This window comes from Salvelinus namaycush, chromosome 20 (genome assembly GCF_016432855.1).
Source record: "Salvelinus namaycush isolate Seneca chromosome 20, SaNama_1.0, whole genome shotgun sequence".
Taxonomy (NCBI): domain Eukaryota; kingdom Metazoa; phylum Chordata; class Actinopteri; order Salmoniformes; family Salmonidae; genus Salvelinus; species Salvelinus namaycush.
The window spans coordinates 11,633,938-11,657,085 of NC_052326.1; the positions used below are offsets into that span (position 1 = coordinate 11,633,938).

General features: G+C 41.2%; 1 protein-coding gene across 1 annotated transcript in view; it reads left to right on the forward strand.

Annotated features, from left to right (window-relative positions):
• LOC120064897 (protein phosphatase 1H-like) overlaps positions 1–23,148 on the forward strand; it is a 52,433-nt gene that overhangs the window by 20,925 nt on the left and 8,360 nt on the right. The window contains exons 2-4 of the mRNA XM_039015486.1: positions 17,213–17,330; positions 22,391–22,726; positions 22,978–23,090. Coding sequence (XP_038871414.1) covers positions 17,213–17,330; positions 22,391–22,726; positions 22,978–23,090 — 567 coding nt within the window. The remainder of the gene's footprint in view (positions 1–17,212; positions 17,331–22,390; positions 22,727–22,977; positions 23,091–23,148) is intronic.

The window sequence follows — 23,148 nt, forward strand, 5'->3', positions numbered from 1 at the left end:
GAGAGTTTACAGTCTAGCCAGACACCTAGAATGTGTGGACAACTACAAATACCTATGTCAGAACCGTCCAGAGTAGTGATGCTGGACGGGCGGGCAGGTGTGGGCAGCGATCGGTTGAAGAGCATGCATTTAGTTTTACTTGCATTTAAGAGCAGTTGGAGGCCACGGAAGGAGAGTTGTATGGCATTGAAGCTCGTCTGGAGGTTAGTTGACACAGTGTCCAAAGAAGGGTCAGAAGTATATAGAATGGTGTCGTCTGCATAGAGGTGGATCAGAGAATCACCAGCAGCAAGAGCGACATCATTGATGTATACAGAGAAGAGAGTCGGCCCGAGAATTGAACCCTGTGGCACCCCCATTGAGACTGACAGAGGTCCGGACAACAGGCCCTCCAATTTGACACACTGGACTCTGTCTGAGAAGTAGTTGGTGAACCAGGCGAGGCAATCATTTGAGAAACCAAGGCTGTTGAGGCTGCCAATAAGAATGTGGTGATTGACCGAGTCGAAAGACTTGGCCAGGTCGATGAATACGGCTGCAGTAATGTCTCTTATCGATGGCGGTTATGATATCATTTAGGACCTTGAGCACGGCTGAGGTGCACCCATGACCAGCTCTGAAACCAGATTGCAGAGATCGGAGAAGGGTGGGATTCGAAATGGTCGGGAATCTGTTTGTTAACTTTGCTTTTGAAGACCTTAGAAAGGCAGGGTAGGATAGATATAGGTCTGTAGCAGTTAGGGTCTAGAGTGTCTCCCCTTTTGAAGAGGGGATGATTGCGGCAGCTTTCCAATCTTTGGGAATCTCAGACGATACGAAAGAGAGGTTGAACAGGCTAGTAAATAGGGGTTGAAACAATTTCGGCAGATAATTTTAAAAAGAGTGTCCAGATTGTTTAGCCCGGCTGATTTGTAGGGGTCCAGATTTTGCAGCTCTTTTAGAACATCAGCTATTTGGGTGAAGGGGAAATGGGGGAGGCTTGGGCGAGTTGCTGTGGGCAGTGCAGGGCTGTTGACCAGGGTAGGGGTAGCCAGGTGGAATGCATGGCCAGCCGTAGAAAAATGCTTATTGAAATTCTCAATTATAGTGGATTTATCAGTGGTGACAGTGTTTCCTAGCCTCAGTGCATTGGGCAGCTGGGAGGAGGTGCTCTTACTCTCCATGGACTTTAGTGTCCCAGAACTTTTTAAAGTTTGTGCTATAGGATGCAAATTTCTGTTTGAAAAAGCTAGCCTTAGCTTTCCAACCTGCCTGTGTATATTGGTTCCTAACTTCCCTGAAAAGTTGCATATCACGGGGGCTGTTCGATGCTAATGCAGAATGCCACAGGATGTTTTTGTGCTGGTCAAGGGCAGTCAGGTCTGGAGAGAACCAAGGGCTATATCTGTTCCTGGTTCTACATTTTTTAAAAGGTGTGTACCAGTCTGGTTTTAGACCTGGACATAATACATTTATGAAACGGTGCTAAATGGCTTGATAAGATAATCCATCCACCTGACAGGTGTGTCATATCAAGAAGCTGATTAAACAGCATGGTCATTACACAGGTGCACCTTGTGCTGGTGACAACAAAATGCCACTCTAAAATGTGCAGCTTTGTCACACAACACAGATGTCTCAAGTTTTGATCGAGCTTGCAATTGGCATGCTGACTGCAAGAATGTCCACCAGAGCTGTTGCCAGAGAATTTAATGATAATTTCTCTACCATAAACCGCCTTCAATGTCATTTTAGAGAATTTGGCAGTACGTACAACCGGCCTCACAACAGCAGACCATGTATGGCATCGTGTGGGTGAGTGGTTTGCTGATGTCAACGTTGTGAACATAGTTCCCCATGTTGGTGGTGGGATTATGGTATGGGCAGGTATAAACTACGGACAACGAACATAATTGCATTTTATCGATGATACCGTGATGAGATTCTGAGGCCCATTCTGTGACCAACAGATGCATATCTGTATTCCCAGTAATGTGAAATCCATAGATTAGGGCCTAATGAATTTTTCAATTGACTGATTTCCTCCATATGAACTGTGACACAGTAAAATCTTTTAAACTGTTGCATGTTGCGTTTATATTTTTGTTCAGTATAAATAATATTGGTCTATCTGCAAAAATCGGTAACATTCATCTGTATGCTATTTCCTCTACTGCTGACCAGGCTATGTTGCAAAAATGGATGGAAATGTATGTTTTATGTTGTTTTCTACTTGTTGTAGAAATATGTAAGATGTTTTACATATTTATGCATTGGATGGTTCTCTCAGCGAGCAGGTTCCCGCCTATAAATATATGAGCTTTTGGATTGACAAAATGTTGACGTTTTTAAAAAAAAAACGATGAGCTAGTTAAAAAGTTGATATTGAAAGTAGCCTCTCCCCAAATAGCAGGAAGCAGTTGTACAGGCAACTTTCCTGCCAGCTCCTTACTATGGCGACACCATTTATCAGAATGCAGCAGCCGCTAATTTAAAAAACCCTTGGCTGCAGTGTACCATAGCGCTCTTTGCTTTATCACAGGTGACAGGTTTAATACTCGTCACTGCATCCTTTATAAGAAGGTCGTCTGGACCTCTCTAAATTCCCGTAGATCACTTCATTTCTCCCATTTCTCACTTCATTTCTTTTGTTCACAAGCTTCCAACATATCTCACTTCTCTGCTAAAGTATACAAATATGAGGCGGCAAATCTTGATGTCCCTCTTGTTTTGAATAATTTACAAACCTCATTTAAATCTCGAATCCCTGGTGCCAATAGGGCAGTTCAGAATGCTGATGAGGAATGAACTCACTGAAGTTTCCGAGTGTTTTGGTTGATTTGTAATAATTTATCTCGTAGTTTTATTGAATTATCATATTGATTTGGGAATTATTTGTTCTCAGGGCACCATTGAGAATGAGACCCTGGTCTCAAATTGGGCTTACCTCAAAAAATAGAAGTTAAAAATACAAAAATAAAGACAGTTAACTGAGTGCTGCTGGGATAAATGTGAAGCAGCAGTATGCTGATGTTCATCATTGCAATACAGTTGTTTCAGTTGTTCAATTATAACCCCTACGGAAAACCAGACAGCTAGCAATGCTTTTCCAGACTTGGAACAATATGGAGCTGTTATGCTGAATATTTTCACATTGGGTGCATACCTCAGACTGTACTGTACTCGATCACAGAGTGCATTCACACACAAGCACTTCCTCGGAGCGGTTGCCTAATAAACGATTTGCAAACAACAGATCTGTCATGTCATACAGTATGCTGTGAAAGCTTTTGGGTGAGAACAGAGACACAATAAGCCTTACTGTAGAGGAATTTAAAGGACGACTCTAACCTTTTTCAAAGTTGCAATGCTGGAGCTCAGAAGTCTTTTGAATGATGCTTATAGCAGCAATCCATCTCAGTGAGCATGGCATCAATTATCTGTAACCAGACACTACCTTCCACTTTAAAAGCCTTTAGTCAAATTATATTAGATGCAGAATGTACAATAGCCAGAAAAGGCCAGGTCATGCTCAATGGAATGCTTGAACACTGCCTAAACAAGACCCGAGTCTAAATGTGTTAAAGTAGCTCACAATAGAAAAGTTAATTAAATTGTTTTATCATCCTATTTCCCCCCACTAAATCTTTTTTTGACACCCTCCTTATCTCAATTTCAAGAGAACAGCTTACCGCCTCCAAGTTTCACATCAGATCTGATCAACGATCACGTTTCATAAGCTATACATATTAGTGAAGTAGTATATACAATACCAGTCAAAAGTCTGGACACACCTACTCAATCAAAGGTTTTTCTTTTAATTTTACTATTTTCTACATTGTGGAATAATAGTGAACACATCAAAACTATGAAATAACACGTATGGAATCATGTAGTAACCAAATAAAAAAGTGTTAAACAAATCAAAATATATTTTAGATTCTTTGAAGTAGCCACCCTTTGCCTTGATAACATCTTTGCACACTCTCAACCAGCTTCATGAGGAATGCTTTTCCAACAGTCTTGGAGGAGTTCCCACATATGCTGAGCACTTGTTGGCTGCTTTTCCTTTACTCTGCGGTCCAACTCATCCCAAACCATCTCAATTGGGTTGAGGTCAGGTGATTGTGGAGGCCAAGGTCATCTGATGCAGCACTCCATCACTCTCCTTGGTCAAATAGCCCTTACACAGCCTGATGGTGTGTTTTGGGTCATTGTCCTGTTGAAAAACAAATGATAGTCCCACTAAGCTCAAACCAGATTAGATTGCGTATCGTTGCAGAATGTTGTGATAGCCATGCTAGTTAAGTGTGCCTTGAATTCTAAATAAATCACTGACAGGGTCACCAGCAAAGCACCCCCACACCATCACTCCTCCTCCTCCATGCTTCACGGTGTGAACCACACATGCGAAGATCATCCGTTCACCTACTCTGGGTCTCACAAAGACACAGCCGTTGGAACCAAAAATCTCAAATTTGGACTCATCAGACGAAAAGGACAGATTTCCACCGGTCTAATGTCCATTGCTCGTTTTTCTTGGCCCAAGCAAGTCTCTTCTTAGTATTGGTGTCCTTTAGTAGTGGTTTCTTTGCAGTAATTTGACCACAAAGGCCTGATTCACGCAGTCTCCAATGAACAGTTGATGTTGATGTTTGTTACTTGAACTCTGAAGCATTTATTTGGGCTGCAATCTGAGGCTGGTAACTGTAATGAACTTATCCTCTGCAGCAGCGGTAACTCTGGGTCTTCCTTTCCTGTGGCCGTCCTCATGAGAGCCAGTTTCATTATAGCGCTTGATGGTTTTTGCAATTGCACTTGAAGAAACTTTCAAAGTTCTTGACATTTTCTGGATTGACTGACCTTCATGTCTTAAAGTAATGATGGACTGTTGTTTCTCTTTGCTTATTTGAGCTGTTCTTGACATAATATGGACTTGGTCTTTTACCAAATAGGTCTATTTTCTGTATACCACCCTACCTCGTCACAACACAACTGATTGGCTCAAACTTGTGTAAAGCTGTCAAAGGCAAAGGGTGGCTACTTTGAAGAATCTCGACTATGAAATATATTTTTGATTTGTTTAACACCTTTTTTGGTTACTACATGATTCCATATGTGTTATTTGATAGTGTTGATGTCTTCACTATTATTCTACAATGTAGAAAATAGTAAAAATAAAGAAAAGGTGTGTCCAAACTTTTGATTGGTACTATATATGTATATACACCTCACATGCAACCCATAATAAGACTATGAACAAAGTATATTAAAACTGAATATGACTCCATAAAGGTGATTTTAGCAATGTGCAAGCAAGCATTAAGTTACACGTTATATTTGACTAGTAGGAAAAGTCTGAGAATTGTCTATAAAAGGCAAATATTTAATATCATTGTAAAATGAATGGATTTACATACAAGGCATAAGCTTAAGTTACAAGGCATTAACACGCAATACAAAGCATTATTCTAGGCATAAAGATCTAAGACAAAGTATGAACAAAACAGGCTCACTAGGTCATACAACCTTTTTCCATGGGCAGGATACAGGATAAGAGACAAAGGAATTTAATTACATTTATTCCAGAACGTACTTGTTTGTATTCAAAATCAGGGGTTGACCAACTACAGGCTAAACCAAAACTAATATAACTAAAATATCAGATCGAACCAACTAGCCAACCTCCTCAAGAGTAGGTCACATCTACATGTGATGTCCTGAGGTGGTGGGCTAACTACAGTTACTGGCCCAACGCTCCTACCCACCAGGCTACCTGCAGCCCCTGGGGGTCAGGGCTGACTGGCCCCTATCTATGTGGGTGGAGTGGAATTTTTTGGCGCAGCTGACACCATTTGGTAACATATCCTCACACCGGTCCCACTCCCATTCACAAGGGGGTAAATACAATGTTTTTTTTGTTGGTCATTTCATTTTATGAAAGCAAGGAAGCGTCACCTTCCCTTACTAGTAGTAGCTAGCTGGCAGCCCTGGCTAGCTGCATGGTCTTAGCCTGGCTAAAAACATAGCAAGCTAGCTAGCTAGCCAGCCTTTTAAGCTTCCCACATCGCAATGTGAAGTAATCAGATTTATATTTTTTTTTAAATATGCTCTGGCAAATATTCTTATACTGGCCGGTGTAACCTAAAACATTATCCCAGTTTGATATGCTGCTTTTGTATTAATTTCAATATCAGCTAAAAATCGAACATCATGTTTTGGGGGAGAAAAAAATCACATGGCTAGCTAGTTGGCTACAGCAGGTTCACCATTTCACAGTAGCCTGGAATCACTAGTTATTACTTCTAAACAAAATACCTTTTTGGGTGGATTCTTGTTGTTTGGTTTGAACAGTCGCTGAGATTATATTTGGTTATCAATGCAAAATAGGCTACTTTGATGAATAGACTATATGGACTACAGGTCAGATCAAGGAACCAAGTGAACACACTGCCCCCACACTGTGGAAGGAATGTGTCGCGTCTCAATTTTCAGGTAGTACAAAGGTATGTGAATGAAGTAGCGTATTACAAGGAGCCACCCTTTTTGCAACACTGCCCTACATGCTCCATACCTTTGGTCTTCGTAGTGTGTGAATTTACCCTAAAAGCCTTTTGTATTGTTGGGCCATTTGCCAACTGGCCATGAATAACTTTTTTTCCACTCCTAATATTTTTTCCGAGAAGTTGAAGTTTTGAGACCATGTCATGCAGGTGCTGCAATACAATGACTCACTGTTAGCACCATGCTTGAAAAGCTGTGACAGGAAACCACAGACAGGAAGAGATCATCTTGACTTTTGGTGATAAACTCATGAGTGGCTTTTTAGAAAACTCATTATAAATGAATATGCAAACTCGAAGGGTTATTCTGAGCCCCAAGATCACTTTGTAAAAAATGTGACTTTCTCCTTTTTAAATCACATTTTTGTACATGAGATGAAGTCAAACACGAGGCAGTGGTTAAGTAAAATGTAATCATCATCACTCTTGGTTTGTGAGGTAGGTTAAATTGTGTTGAGAGAATGAATGATATTAGCGGAACACAAAATGTAGATGGTAAAGGAAGTGTCATCATTACTTAAGAATCGGTCATTCCTTTTTCTATCTCTCTCTGTTCTTTAAAAAAAACATAGACAACTGATGAGGAACTCAGTGAAACTCGAGGCTTCCTCTTTTGAAAGTCCCCTACATGGGTTGACAAGATTCAAACACAGATGTGTAACAAGATTCAAACACAGATGTGCTCGTTTAACACGGGGAAAGTATTTCAGTTACATGTTTACAATGACTGAAACCTTAAGATAAAAATATGTCACAAATTGAATAGAACCGCATCTTCATTGTGTTGTTTTCTTACATTATTAAGGCCAGGGAATGACTGGCTTGCACTTTATGGACTCACTCAAATGGGTGACTATTTACTTGTAGGCATACAGTACATTCCTTGGTTCCCAAATGAGTTATGATAAAATATATTGCATATGTGACTCACGCAAAAGAAATCCCATGAATTTGCCAGGGAGACGTTACATTTAGTGAAACATTTTTGAAAAAGCTGCATGGTTCTAAGGAATAGGCCTACAGCCTTAGTGCCAACTCGGACAAAGGACTTTACTTTAGACTATGCATCCAACAGACTATGCATCCAGCAGGCTAAAATAAACAGGCCTCTCTAACCCAAAGTATGATATTGACAAACCGGTTGCAGATGTGTTGTAACTAACTACAGTTACTGGCCCAACGCTCCTACCCACCAGGCTACCTGCAGCCCCGGGGGTCAGGGCTGACTGGCCCCTATCTATGTGTGTGGAGTGGAATTTTTTGGCGCAGCTGACACCTTTTGGTAACATATCCTCACACCGGTACATTTAGTGAAACATTTTTGAAAAAGCTGCATGGTTCTAAGGAATAGGCCTACAGCCTTAGTGCCAACTCGGACAAAGGACTTTACTTTAGACTATGCATCCAACAGACTATGCATCCAGCAGGCTAAAATAAACAGGCCTCTCTAACCCAAAGTATGATATTGACAAACCGGTTGCAGATGTGTTGTAAAAAATGTAAAACATGGAACTACATGACCCTGGCCTGGCTTCAAACTTAGAAGTCATCGTGGTCATGTAAACTTTGAGGCTCACGATGACTTCTATTTCATGTCCGTGTCATCAGGATTAATGCACCCCTGGCCACTACACTACGGTGCCAGTTTACTGCTTTCAACTGATTACAAACTGGATGGCTTTTTATAATCCAGATTTGGGCAGCCATAGCTTTTTCTGCCTTATATTAGAACACTGATCTCAGAGCATCAAACCAAACAGGGATCATTTTCCTCAGCAATGGTTCTACCCGTTGAAATATAATTTATTTTGCCAAACGTGACAGTCCTTTTAGCCACCCTTAAACATAGCAAGATATAGGTTAGCTTAGTAATGATTTCTGAACTAGCTGTAGGCTATATGCTTTATTAAGGGTTTATGAAAGCTTCATTAAGGGACATACAGTACACACTGTGCCAATTGTCTGTCATTCATCAAGCGTTTTTCTGCTATTCGTTCTCTGTGGAGTACTATAGGTACCACTCGCCAGTGCCGTTTGACTGGTGACTGAATTGGGACATTCTCTCCTGTTTCTTCATGGTGAATCGGTATGCCATCGGTAGAGAGACATTTCTACTCAGCAAATCAGAGGGCACAAATGGGGAGCTGAAAGGCAACCAACAAGTAGAAAAAAAAGGGTAACTTTTCCCTGTGACTTCATCCACCCCTTTGCAGCTTGCTAAATGAGCCAGTCACACTGTATATGCAATGTATAGGTTCATGGTAGCTAGCTAAGTGCACAGACACAATGCGCACACACTCTCCACAGAGTCGGCAGAAAACAGATGTTTCTAGTTTTCAGGGATACAATATTTTCAACCTAACTTACGTTTCCTCTGAAAAACAGAAATGGGGACTCTGCTCAGGCTCTGCTTCTTTCCATGAAGTAGCTGCCTGCAGCTGGCTGCCGAGAGTCTATGCACTGTCTTTACTTACCTAGCTAGCACAACAGCTAAATAGCTAGCAAACCATGCTAACATTATCCAGCAAAAAAAATATCTATGGGCTGTATGCAATTATGGAGAGTGAATTACATTTTCTTTGTCATCTTGCTAGCTAGTTATCTAGCTGTGGCCATTTATTATCAACAAGGGCTTTCTACAACAATAGCAACATTAGCGCTGCTAGCTAACATTGGTTATCTAGACCATAAAGCAACACACACGGACATGCATTGCCAAACAACGCTACTGCCACCTTCTGGTTTGGAATATTTTAACAAGGCTGAGTGGCTGACGACTTCAAGATCTTTGCTGTGTGAACACAAAAGAGATTGACTGCCGACACTCTGTTCAGAGGGGCTAAGTACTGTCAGCATGCGAACGTTTGACAATCCTACCGGTGTGTCTGAACCTTTAAGCATTTTAATTTGTTCTTGTTTAGTGCGAGAACATTGTGAAAAGGTGACAGTCAGCATCTTGATTCTGCTCACTCAAATACACTCATCCTAATGATCCTAGATAGGTGGCCATTGTACATTATGTTCCAGATCGTGGAGTTTTGTCCTTGTCTATTTAGTTCTGTGCTTGTCTACTAATGTTCTGTATTATGTCACATTTTATGTTTTGTGTGGACCCCAGGAAGAGTGTTGCATGAGCAACAGCTAATGGGGATCCTAATAAATAAATAAATAAACCAGTTGGTTAGATATCACCCATCCTCTCTGGTGATGCATTATCTCTCCTCTATCGTATATGACTGGCATCAGGGCACAGCTGTATCAAAAAGACTCTCTCTACACTACTCTTACTACATCATTAATCCTCTCTGTAAAAGTGTTTCTGGGGATACTTTAAGGGTAATACTCCAAATTGTGCAAGATACCAGTGATTGAATCTGAAAATGTTATGTAACAGAGTGGCTTGACCCTGTTGGATCCTCGCACCGAAGTGGCAGAGAGTCATCGGTTCTCAGCTTTAATGGTACAACAGGGGTGAAACCTTTTGGCAGCCCCTCTTCGCAAGGATAATGGTTTTGCTCTAATGCAATGCATGACTTCATTCCATTTCAGTGTCCTGAAAAGTAAACACTGCAGTTGTCTGAGGTGAAGGGAGAGAGCTGGAAACTGTCCTCTGTGGACAAATAATCTTAAAGAGCGAACTCATCGATTCCCAATGTGTTTGTCTGTTGGTCATTAAGGAAAAACGAGATTTCGGTCTTGTGGGTGTTGTTATCTTTCCCTGGCAGTTGCTGTTGTTTGTCACTCTTAAGACACCGCAACAACATTCCGACTAGGCTACCGCTTCCTAGAAATAGGTTTTATTTATTCGCACCAATGAAAATAAGTGAAAGACAAAACAGTACAGATAAACTGGTAAAAAACAGTGTGCAAACGGGCTTATATGAAAAGCACACCACATCTAAGTACAGAAATGTTTTTGTTCAATCAGCTAAGCAAAGCATATGAATTATAATTGTACATGATATAGTCAGTATACAAAAAAATACATGTTTGATTATGTGTGCATGTGTGTGAGAGTTAGCCTACATGGAGGGGATTATTTTGTAGTTTGTTCATCAGGCTGACACCCAGTGTTCTCTTGAAGTTATTGAGGGATGATGAGGTTTTGGCAATGTGAAGATATGAATTCCAGAGTATTGTACCTCTGTATCTGATAGAGAATTGACTATGTGAGGTGTGACAGAGGGGAGGCTATAGGTTTTCGCAGTGTCTTGTGTTAAAGTTGAAGTCAGAAGTTTACATACACCTTAGCCAAATACATTTAAACTCAGTTTTTCACAATTCCTGACATTTAATCCTAGTCAAAACTCCCTGTCTTAGGTCATTTAGGATCACAACTTTATTTCAAGAATGTGAAATGTCAGAATAATAGTAGAGAATTATTTATTTCAGCTTTTATTTCTTTCATCACATTCCCAGTGGGTCAGAAGTTTACATACACTCAATTAGTATTTGGTAGCATTGCATTTAAATTGTTTAACCTGGGTCAAACATTTTGAGTAGCCTTCCACAAGCTTCCCACAATAAGTTGGGTGAATTTTGGCCCATTCCTCCTGACAGAGCTGGTGTAACTGAGTCAGGTTTGTAGGCCTCCTTCCTCGCACACGCTTTTTCAGTTCTGCCCACAAATGTTCGATAGGATTGAAGTCAGGGCTTTGTGATGGCCACTCCAATACCTTGACTTTGTTGTCCTTAAGCCATTTTGGAAGTATGCTTGTGGTCATATGCTTGTTGTCCATTTGGAAGATCCATTTGCGACCAAGCTTTAACTTCCTGACTGAAGTCTTGAGATGTTGCTTCAATATATACATGTCATTTTCCGTCCTCATGATGCCATCTATTTTGTGAAGTGCATCAGTCTCTCCTGCAGCAAAGCACCCCCACAACATAATGCTGCCACCCCGTGCTTCACGGTTGGGATGGTGTTCTTCGGCTTGCAAGCCTCCCCCTTTTTCCTCCAAAACATAATGATGGTCATTATGGCCAAACGGTTCTATTTTTGTTTCATCAGACCAGAGGACATTTCTCCAAAAAGTACGATCTTTGTCCCCATGTGCAGTTGCAAACCGTAGTCTGGCTTTTTTTTAATGGCGGTTTTAGAGCAGTGGCTTCTTCCTTGCTGAGTAGCCTTTCAGGTTATGTCGATATAGGACCCGTTCTACTGTGGATATAGATACTTTTGTACCCGTTTCCTCCAGCATCTTCACAAGGTCTTTTGCTGTTGTTCTGGGATTGATTTGCACTTTTCACCAAAGTACATTGATCTCTGGGAGACAGAATGAATCTCCTTCCTGAGCAGTATGACGGCTACGTGGTCCCATGGTGTTTATACTTGCGTACTATTGTTTGTACAGATGAACATGGTACCTTCAGGCATTTGGAAATTGTTCCCAAGGATGAACCAGACTTGTGGTCTACAATTTTTTTTTCTGAGGTCTTGGCTGATTTCTTTTGATTTTCCCATGATGTCAAGCAAAGAGGCACTGAGTTTGAAGGTAGGCCTTGAAATACATTCACAGGTACACCTCCAATTCACTCAAATGATGTCAATTAGCCTATCAGAAGCTTCTAAAGCCATGACATCATTTTCTGGAAATTTCCAAGCTGTTTAAAAAGGCACAGTCAACTTAGTGTATGTAAACTTCTGAACTACTGGAATTGTGATTAAGTGAAATAATCTGTCTGTAAACAATTGTTGGAAAAATGACTTGTGTCATGCACAAAGTAGATGTCCTAACCGACTTGCCAAAACTATAGATTGTTAACAAGAAATTTGTGGAGTGGTTGAAAAACGAGTTTTAATGACTCCAACCTAAGTGTATGTAAACTAACCCAACTTCAATTGTATAAAGATGGATTTCAGAATTAGCATGGAAGAATCCCTTGAAGGGTTTGGGTAAACTGTCTGGGAGGTATGAGTAGTTGTGGTGCATAATTGGTGTACATTTAATGTTGTAAATAGACAAGATATTGATTTTATTAAAATAAGGTACAGTGGAGCCAGGTAATTAGAGAAGGTGGCTAGTCTTACACATTTCTTTTGTATAATGTGTCATTTGTGTAGGCTTGGGGGTAAAAGCTGTTTAGAAGCCTCTTGGACCTAGACTTGGCGCTCCAGTACCGCTTGCCATGCGGTAGCAGAGAGAACAGACTATGACTAGGGTGGCTGGAGTCTTTGACAATTTTTAGGGCCTTTCCTCTGACACCGCCTGATATAGAGGTCCTGGATTGCAGGAAGCTTGGCCCCAGTGATGTACTGGGCCGTACGCACTAGGGCTGGGTGATATGGCCAAAATATCATATTGTATGTTTTTTATTTTTTATACTGTATTTTATGTTTTTGATTGATAAAAGTTATACATTTGCTTCATGAGAAGTGCATGACCCTAGGGTGGCAACACATATATACTAAGTTATTTCAATGGGTCTTTCTCCATTCAAATGTTTTTTATACTGTTCAATTCAACTTCAACCTAAAATAATTTCCTGCATTTCCTGTACTTATTTGAGATCATTTCCACACTAAAAAAAATACTTGGCCTTATTTTTAATCAAATGATGAAATTGCGATTTAGAAACCAAAGTGATGTTCAGTGTTTCCTAGGGGACTCTATAATCTTTGGCTACATTACATCTTTATTCATAAAGCCAACATATTCATGCTTCGGCTATTCCTCTTTGATTTAGAAGATACTGTTTCACAAACAACATGCTGATTTAAGCCTGCACCAGTACTGGTACCAGGTTGTATTAGCTAGCTACGTTTGCTCTGACTCAGTACTTAGCTAGCCAGCTAACTAGCGATTAGCATTAGTGGCTAACACGATTTAGCTTAACTTGCTAAGAAAATACAAACTAGCTGTTTGCAGATTTAAGAAACACAAACTCATATTGTAATGATAGAACGCTTGTGGATTTATATTAAGATCAAAGTGGAAGCAACATTGTTGTCATCAACGTTGTTGCATGTGCTGCATTGACCATGCAGACTGAATGAAAGTGTCTCGTGGTCAAGCAACAACAAATGCGCTCCTTCAGTGACGGGGTGGGACTAGGTCTGTGGAAAGCGGCATTGAGAGAGCGGAGAGGGATAACTCAAGTAACTAAGTAAACTATGGAAATGGACGTTACACATGGCATATCACATTTAACAAACCAAACATTAAAATACCATTATATTAGGTAAAGTAAAAACCCAAACCGGTCTGTGCATAAATATCGGTATATAGTAAAATACAGTATACCGCCCAGCCCTAGTATGCACTACCCTCTGCAGTGCCTTGCGGTCAGAGGCTGAGCAGTTGCCATAGCAGGCAGTGATGCAACCAGTCAGAATGCTCTTGATGGTGCAGCTGTAGGATCTGAGGACCCATGCCAATTTTTTTCAGTCTCCTGAGGGGGAATATGTTTTGTCGTACCCTCTTCTTGACTGTCTTGGTGTGCTTGGACCATGTTAGTTTGTTGGTGATGTGGACACCAAGGAACTTGAAGCTCTCAACCTGCTCCACTACAGCCCTGTCGATGAGAATGGGGGCGTGCTTGGTCCTCCTTTTTCTGTAGTCCACAATCATCTCCTTAGTGTTGATCACGTTGAGGGAGAGGTTGTTGTCCTGGAACCACACGGCTAGGTCTCGATCCTCCCTATAGGCTGTCTCGTCGTTGTTGGTGATCAGGCCTACTACCACTGTTGTCATCGGCAAACTTAATGATGGTGTTGGAGTCGTGCCTGACCGTGCAGTCATGAGTGAACAGGGAGTACAGGAGGGGTCTGAGCACACACTCCTGAGGGGCCCCCGTGTTGAGGATCGGTGTGGCGGATGTGTTACCTACTCTTACCACCTGGGGGCGGCCCGTCAGGAAGTCCAGGATCCAGTTTCAGAGGGAGGTGTTTAGTCCCAGGGTCCTTAGCTTAGTGATGAGCTTTGAGGGCACTATGGTGTTGAACGCTGAGCTGTAGTCAATTAATAGCATTCTCACATAGGTGTTCCTTTTGTCCAGGTGGGAAAGGGCAGTGTGGAGTGCAATAGAGACTGCATCATCTGTGGATCTGTTTGGGCAGTATGCTAATTGGAGTGGGTCTAGGGTTTCTGGGATAAGGGTGTTGATGCGAGCCATGACCAGCCTTTCAAAGCACTTAATGGCTACAGATGTGAGTGCTACGGGTTGGTAGTCATTTAGGCAGGTTACCTTAGTGTTCTTGGTGGTCAGCTTGAGACATGTTGGTATTACAGACTTAGACAGGGAGAGGTTGAAAATGTCAGTGAAGACACTTGCCAGTTGGTCAGCGCATGCTCAGTGTACACGTCCTGGTAATCCGTCTGGCCCTGCGGCCTGTTTAAAGGTCTTACTCACATAGACTACGGTAGCTAGCTAAAATGGCATAACATTTTTAATGCTTTTCGACCTGTCCCCCGAATTAATATAGTTGGTTCAGAGTTTGTTTTGATATTTCAAACTGCAGTTCCTGATCACGTCTGGTGTGGGTGTACAAAATCAACACGCGCGCAATGGCGGATGCACGTGCCCGAGCGGTCTCGTCTGCATACACACCGCTCGCCATTGCAAAATAAATGTACACATACATGTTATTCAATCATTGCACCCACACGCATCTGCGTAGCCAGGCGCTAAAATATAACTTTGTTCTATTTGTGACGCTTGATACGCTGCAAGTCCCGCCTTTCCCATCTCATTGGGTTTTAGAAGCATATACCCACGTGGGTGATTGAAAGATGAACTGCGGTCCACATTCCAGTCGGTAGTGGTAATGCACCTTAAAGTTGGTTGCCAACTGCCATATGAAGTCCAAAAAAGAAGAAGCCTGAGGGTGGAGAGATTACTAGAGACAAACTCGGTTTACCCTTTTATCTGTGGATTAATTGTTAGAGTAGAGGACCTTGTGCATTTCAGGTAAAATACCAACCCAATGTTTATATCCCAGGACAAATTAGCAAGCAACAGCAAGCTTGCTAGCTAAATTGCCATAAATGTTTAATGCTTTTCGACCTGTCCCCAAATGAATGAAGTTGGTTCAGAGTTTGTTTTGATATTTCAACCTGCCTGTCCTGATCAAGTCTGGTGTGGATAGACTAAAATCTAGTTGTGGACACACGCGCGCGAGCAGTTTGGTCAGCATTTCTAAATTTAAAAAATGTGTATGAAAACTAGTAGTGAACTGCAGACTATCGACTCTGCTGCTATATATTACCAGAGTGTGCGTATGTCTGCCAGTGTTTCATAGCGAATCATGTTACAAAACAGGATGCTCACGAATGGGTTTGGAATATTGACAAGTGGCAGTTGGGATACAAGTGTGCATCGTCTCAATTGTCCTTTTGCCCAAAATAGTGGCAGACTCAGTGCTTTACATGGGCAGGAGGTCATAGAACTGGGTACTGGCACCTCATATTTTCTACTAGCCTACCTCTGTTCCTGCATCTCTTATATAATATTAGCTAAAAAGTATTATGGAGTTCCTGCATCTAAATATAAATAGTACCAGCACCCAAAATGAGTAGGCTACCGGCACCTGTTTCAGTCAAAATCAAGCACTGGTCAGACTCGAGTGACCACTACACATCAGCAAGTGGCCACTCCATAAAGGGTTCAGGGGCTAAGTGTTCTTTCAACAACATTGGCGACGTGTTTTCTTATGTAAACAAGTCCAAGGCGCTTGTTATGCCCAATAATCCCGTGTTATTGGGCATAATAAAAATAAAAATCCAACCCCATGTAAGTCATGACGAACACGGTTACACAAGTATCACAAAACTCTGTTTTGGAATATACTACCTTTATGACCCAAATGATCCTACTTAGACTTTTTTGTAAATTTTAGCTCTGGTATAAATGTTTCTGACTCGTATCGATGCCACGGGCTGTTTACAACGAGAGAAGTTGGTTCTTGCCCTCAGATGCCCTTTAAAAGATCTATATCTAATACATGTTAATGGATGGTATAATATTAGCTAACGTAATATTACAGAAGTATGAGCAAAAAGCATTACCTCTTCCACCACTCCTCAGACTACTGCAGTGTCTACTCCCCATTCTGTACAAGCACAGCCACTGGTCCACTGAGATGGTCAGAATATGAAGTCATGCTTTATAAAGCCATTATCGTTAGGGATAGGCCAGTAATGAAAACACTTCATTCCATTCGCGGTCCTGCAGCTTCCCTAAGCACTACCCACTGGGCACAGACGTCAGTTCAACGTCTAGTTTTGCTTTACATTTTGTTGAGTTGTCAACTAGTGTGAATTCAACAAAACATTTCACCATGTCGTTGGATTTTAGGTTAAAGAAAATGAAATTCCCTTGCATTGCTAACTTTTTTCAAATCCAATCCATTTTGCACATTGATTCAACGTCATCACATTGAATGTTTTTGTTATAATGCCGTGGAAACAACATTGATTCATCCAGTTTTTGCCCAGTGGGTATGTGCTTCTTTCTTATGTTTTGTACATAAATCGTAACATTACCATCTCCCCATGATAAAATGAAACAATGTCTGCCACTCTGATATGCTCTGAACACTGATTTATCTGAGACACACCTTGGTTGGGTGTTTTTTTCTGTCCATCACCTGAACCAGGGGGATGCATATATATATATTTTCTTATAGATGTATGATCTCCCCATACCTTCTCTACCCCCATTCCCCTCAGGACCATCAATGCTGGGAAGAGCATGCTGAATGAGGACCAGGCGTCCTGTGAGCTGCTGTACGTGAAGAAGCTGAGCAACAAAAAACAGCGTAACTCCACACTGCTGGACGACAATGGGGTGAGAATCATAGAATTATGAGAATCAGTTCTAGTAATTATATAAGTAGAACACTGGTAAGGCTCATTGACTGGGTCTACAGCACTACAATAGGACAGAGGGTAAAGCATACCAGCCTGGTCTGATAGACTAGACGTAACATAGTAAATGTAAATCCAGGACATCCAAATTGGTATGATAAGTTATGGTATGGTTAAATAAGACAGATAGGTACTTAATGCAAAAATGAAAGTAGGGTGGTTGGTGGACGGATGGCATAACGCGAATGTCTAGCAACCTAAAGGTTTCGAGTTCGAATCAAATAACAGACAACTTTAGCATTTTAGCTAATTAGCAACTTGCAACTACTTAGCATGTTAGCTAACCCTAACCTTAACCCTTTTCACGAGTGAATTCCAAATATCTCTAACGATTGCCCCATCGCGAGTTTTTTTTTTTTATGCGTGTGATGTCAGAATATACTCACTGTTCCATGTGATTGCTACACAACAGGACAGTTAACCCATGCTGCCCTCAAACCAAAGCACGCTGTCTGCTAATTATCTATAGGCTGTGTTTCAAATTGCCATTTCAAATTATTTTCTAACAGTTTGAATTGAGGTGTGCTCCCCCTCCTCATTAATTCACATAGAAGTAGCCCATTTCACTGTTGACAACAATTTAAGTTTGAGGCATCACTGAGCCGGACAAACTTCTCTCTTCGACGAGGGATCAAGTATCCAGACATTTGCACATCTCCAGTCAGAACAGAATGATGTATATTTCCCTGGCACATTTTCCAGCTGGCGCCCGCATTGCCTTCATTGTTGTTTTCCTTACTAATAATAACTTTGGCCATGTGTGTTCCAGTCAAATGAAGTCCATTATTATGTTATCATTATAGTTTATGTATATCGTGTTGTTTCTACTGTAGCACACCATATGTATGTATGGAGCATAATGTATTTACTGTTTTATTCACGTTTTCAAGTACTGTTGACAAATCATGCTTTCCAATTATTGCATAGATTAATGGACATATGCACATGTATAAAATACTTTTTTGAAGGTTGTACTGATTATGATGAGCTAATGTTAAGCTGATTGCCAGTTAAGTGTGGCGCCATGTTTGTTGACATCATACAATGCATTCTGTTTGTCACGTAAATGCCTGTCAGACCAAAGATGTTATAATAAAATGAGGTGAAGGGATGTTACACTCGTCTTTCGAGTAAACTTCCAGAAGTGAATGATGGTAGATGACACACCACCTTCAACATGCATACTGCAAACAGACCAAAGTCATCATGTAACCTCTTATCTTTGGTTTGCACACATCAAAAAAAATGGCAGCACCATAAACTACCCATCGTTGGATTACTTTAGATTCTTAGAAAGTGTTTTACTCAATTATTTCATTCACTGGTGAGCTCACCCGTGATGCGATGAATTGTAAATAGTAATTGATATTAGCTCATTCAGATTATGGTTTCTGTCAGCCGAGAGTTAGCTAAATATGACCGCTTGTGTTAGGTCACTCTTTCCTCAGTTAGCGCTACGACTTATGTAGCCTACATTTTCTGGGTTGAATGAGATTTGTGCTATGCTGTCGCCATTTCTGTGAATATCTGAACATTGCATCCAAAAATTAACTGCTCACATTGAAGACATAACGTTGTAAAGACTGTTTGTGCAAAATGTTTCTGAAAAAAAACAGTGTGGCCACCTCAAACGCTGACTGTTGTGTCAATCTTAACTGGACGTTCTAATCACGCCGGTTGGAGTGACCACTGTAGAATGATCACACGCGTGTGTTCGTACGTGTCAAAGGGTTAACCTAACTCCCAAACTTAACCCTAACCATAATCCCCAGCCTCAGCTAACATTAGCCTGCTAGCTAGCATTTGTAACATATCATATGTTTTGCAAATTCCTAACATATAATACGATTTATAATTCGTGACATATCGTACAAAATGGGTGATGGAAATCCCTAAATTTATACATACCATACGAAATGTAACATATCATACTAAATGGCTGGTCATGGATTTATGTACAGAATAATACGAAATGCTCTGAGACCAGGTTGGGCATAGGCACATCCTGGTCCAATGTTTGTTTTGTTATGGACTGCCCTCATTAAGATGGGACCTTTGGTGACACGCTGCACTGCAGCAAGGTTTTCACAGGTCTCGCTCTCTCTAATAAAACCATCTCTGTTTAAATGTCTCCAGACATCACTGGGTAGCTGGGGATTAATTTTTTACTCCTGACAAAGAAAAGACAATTTGATTAAGACATTGACCATTGTGTGCTGCTATATTTAGAAACAGCTTTCTGTGGGTCCGTAGAGCAGCTACCGCCCCTAGCACACAAAATCAAAAACCCACTCACTCAGATTGCCCCATAATCTCTCAAATGTATTTACACAGCAGTCTATAGTATACAGTATTGTACTGGGTCTGTGCTATGTCCGGTCAATCCCTCCAGTCCTCCTGGTGGCCTCGCAACCCCCTCCCCTCCTGTATTCTCCATGTTTACCCTCCACGTTGTCCCTCCTGTTAATTAAATTACATCATCTCTTCTGTGCCCCTCCTCCACTCTAGTCTAGTAAGAGGTCAACAGATGCCCCATACTGCTATCTATTCTGTGGATTGGGCTCTACAGTAGATATGCTCTAACCGTCTGACGGGACACTATTACTGTACTAAACACTTTTACTTCTTGGCATAGATGTAAAGGAAGACAGTAGAGGTGAGAAGTAAGATTCACCCGATTGGTGGACATCTTGTTAGTGGGATTTACTGCCACGATGAAATCCTGTGGAATATTCACTGTCTTAATCCAGCACAGTAACTGCTGTCATTGAGCACATATTTACAGTGATAGTGTCATAAAGTAAGAAATATCATTAGCGATTTTAGTGGTGGGGCAAACTCGAAAACAATTGTTGCAATGCATTCCAGCAAAGCCACTACGCAACACAACACTAAACAATACATTAATTGCACTATAACGGTGACAAATGGCGCCAACAAACTGTTAGGTTTGACTTCTTTAAACAAATGTGGTTTCTACTGATAACTGAGATGTACAAACTATGGCATAAGGGGACGATGACCGAATAAGAGGCAATCCGTAATTTCGATTAAGACATTAATAAGCGAGCTAGGACGGACGTAGTCAATATAACTATGTGTTCAGCACTATTGAAATGGGCCGTTCTTACAGTATTCTCCCTGTACGCCACCAAGTCAGAACCGTAGGATAAATAAAGGGGGCATATAAGCAGACAATGAAAGCTCTTACAATATTCGATGATTACATTTCTCCACCAAACCAGAACAGTAGGCTAAGTTAATAGGGGGAAAGGGACCAAATTATTAGGGCGAGGCACATGGACTACTAACAGCTTACTACACAACATACACTTAGTATTACTTTCTTAGCTACAGTATACATATCTCCTGGCACATTACATTATTTATGCAGCAAGACATTTTTGGACCTTGTTGTGCTGTGCTCACTTAAACAGGAAGGTGGCGTGGCGGTCCTTCTTGTGGGCAAATGTTACCATCAAACTTAAATCAAAGTTTGGCATTCTCTGGATTTATGGTGCTTAAAGACAACTGGGAACTCTGGGGGGGAAAAACAAAGTTGAATCATGACATCAGTGATCTTCAGGTCGGAGCTCTAGAAAGTGGCCTGAGGTCCTGACTTGGAATTCCGAGTTGGATGACCATTCAAAACATGTTTTCCCAGTCAGAGCTAATTTTTTCTGAGTTCCGAGTTTCCAGTTGTTAAGAAAGTGGCAGAAGTCATGCTGGATTGACAGCATGGCCAATGTATTCAACCTTTTCTGGCCCATGGTGTGTTGTGCATGTTTATCCTTTTAAGCTTAGAAAAGAGACCCTTAAACCCAGACTTGGACCTCACACCCACTCCGCTGAATAGCAGGCTATTGATTGCTTTGCAACGCTTGCAGTTAGCCACTGAATTCTTCCAAACCACTCATTGTTGAATTTGCAATTTCCAACTTGTTGTGTAATGTTTGTCCAATGAGCACCGATACGTTTCATCTATAATTTCTCTTTATATGACAAGGTTTGAAAAGGATTTGCCAATAGATTGTCAACTTGATTCATGATGATGACTGCTTGTCGAGCTTGTTAGCTACGATTTTGAAAGTATGATGTGGACATGATCCGTCCAATCAAAGCTAAGGTAGATATAACGTGATTTTATCTGTGGCCTTCTTGGATGGGCACTTTAATGTAACTCTATGGCAGCACCCAAGGGGCTTGAATTTGAGCTTTCCCCGTAGATTTTGCATTGACTTCGTGTCCCCATGAGTGACAGAACACTGAGCCAATCATGGCGCAACAAGAGAACATTACCAACCCCTATGCTCTGTATTTTCCACTGGATGCCCCACCACCACAGAAAACACTGAGCTGAAACACGTGCATTTGAGCTGCCTTACAAACATCGTCAAGCTTTCTTGAGTATGTGGCTTTATTAACTCAATTATTATAATGGTTTACATTGTTTGCAAACTGATGCGACACGTATTAAATGCCAAAATAACATGCGAAACAGGCAAAAAATAGATATACAGGGCATTCGGAAAGTTTTCAGGGCCCTTGACCTTTTTCACATTTTGATTTGTTTAACACTTTTTTGGTTACTTCCATATCTATTATTTAATAGTTTTGATGTCTTCACTATTATTCTACAATGTAGAAAATAGTAAAAATAAAGAGAAACACTTGAATGAGTAGGTGTGTCCAAACTTTTGACTGGTGCTGTATATATTTTTTTTGCTAAACAGGTGAGGCTCAAAACAGAATGGATGAGAAGTATTCCCATCCATTCTCTGACAGAAATGTCCTTTAGGCATTCTCTGAGTTTGTCATTCTCATCGAGATAAACTCTTGCAAGAAAGACCTGTTAAAGAGACTGAATCCCTGGCCAGTGTTGTATTTCCTGCTATTTCTCTCCTTTCTTACTGTTAACCTGTCTATTGATATATTTAAAATGCATGTTTGATATGATTTCATTTGCTCAACCTTTTCCAGGACGGCACAGGGATCCCACTGCAGTACTGGGGCGTGTTCGACGGTCATGCAGGTTCAGGGTGTGCCATCATGGCATCTAAACTCCTCCATCGCCTCATCAGAGACAGACTAGGGGACATCGCCCACCTGCTGGAGAACCCCTCCGTGACGGCCCCTATCTGCCTGGCCAAGAACGGCAGCCCCTACCAGCTGGAGGTGAAGAAGGGAGCAAATTCCACCCAGGACCCAGAGGACCCTAATGCCATCATTGACTCCTCCATCCGCTTCCACATGGAAAAGACTGTCAGTCTGGAGAGTCTGATCATGGGCATCATAGAAAACGCCTTCAAACAGATGGTAAGACACAGGCGAACGCTAACGGCATATCACCTTAAAGTTGTGAAATAGTGTTCTACTCGTCTCAGCGAATCCTGGGCGTCCAAGAGAAAATGTGGTTTCCAGAATCAAATGCACAGATTTATTTTTAGGCAGTCTTTATCTGTCAATAATTGTAAACATTTCATGTTAAGTATAACCTCATCGTAGGGCTGCTAACTTCCTTCTATTACCCAATGAGTGAATAACCTTTTGTTTCCGGTTGATTACAGGATGAACTGATAGAGAAAGAGAAGACGTCCTTTACCATCTCTGGTGGATGTTGTGCCTTGGCTGCCATCCATTTAATGGGGAAGCTCTATGTTGCCAATGCAGGAGACAGCAGGTAGGTCAACTGCAGGTCAAACTCTAATAGCAGCAGATTGATTAATGCCCATAATGAC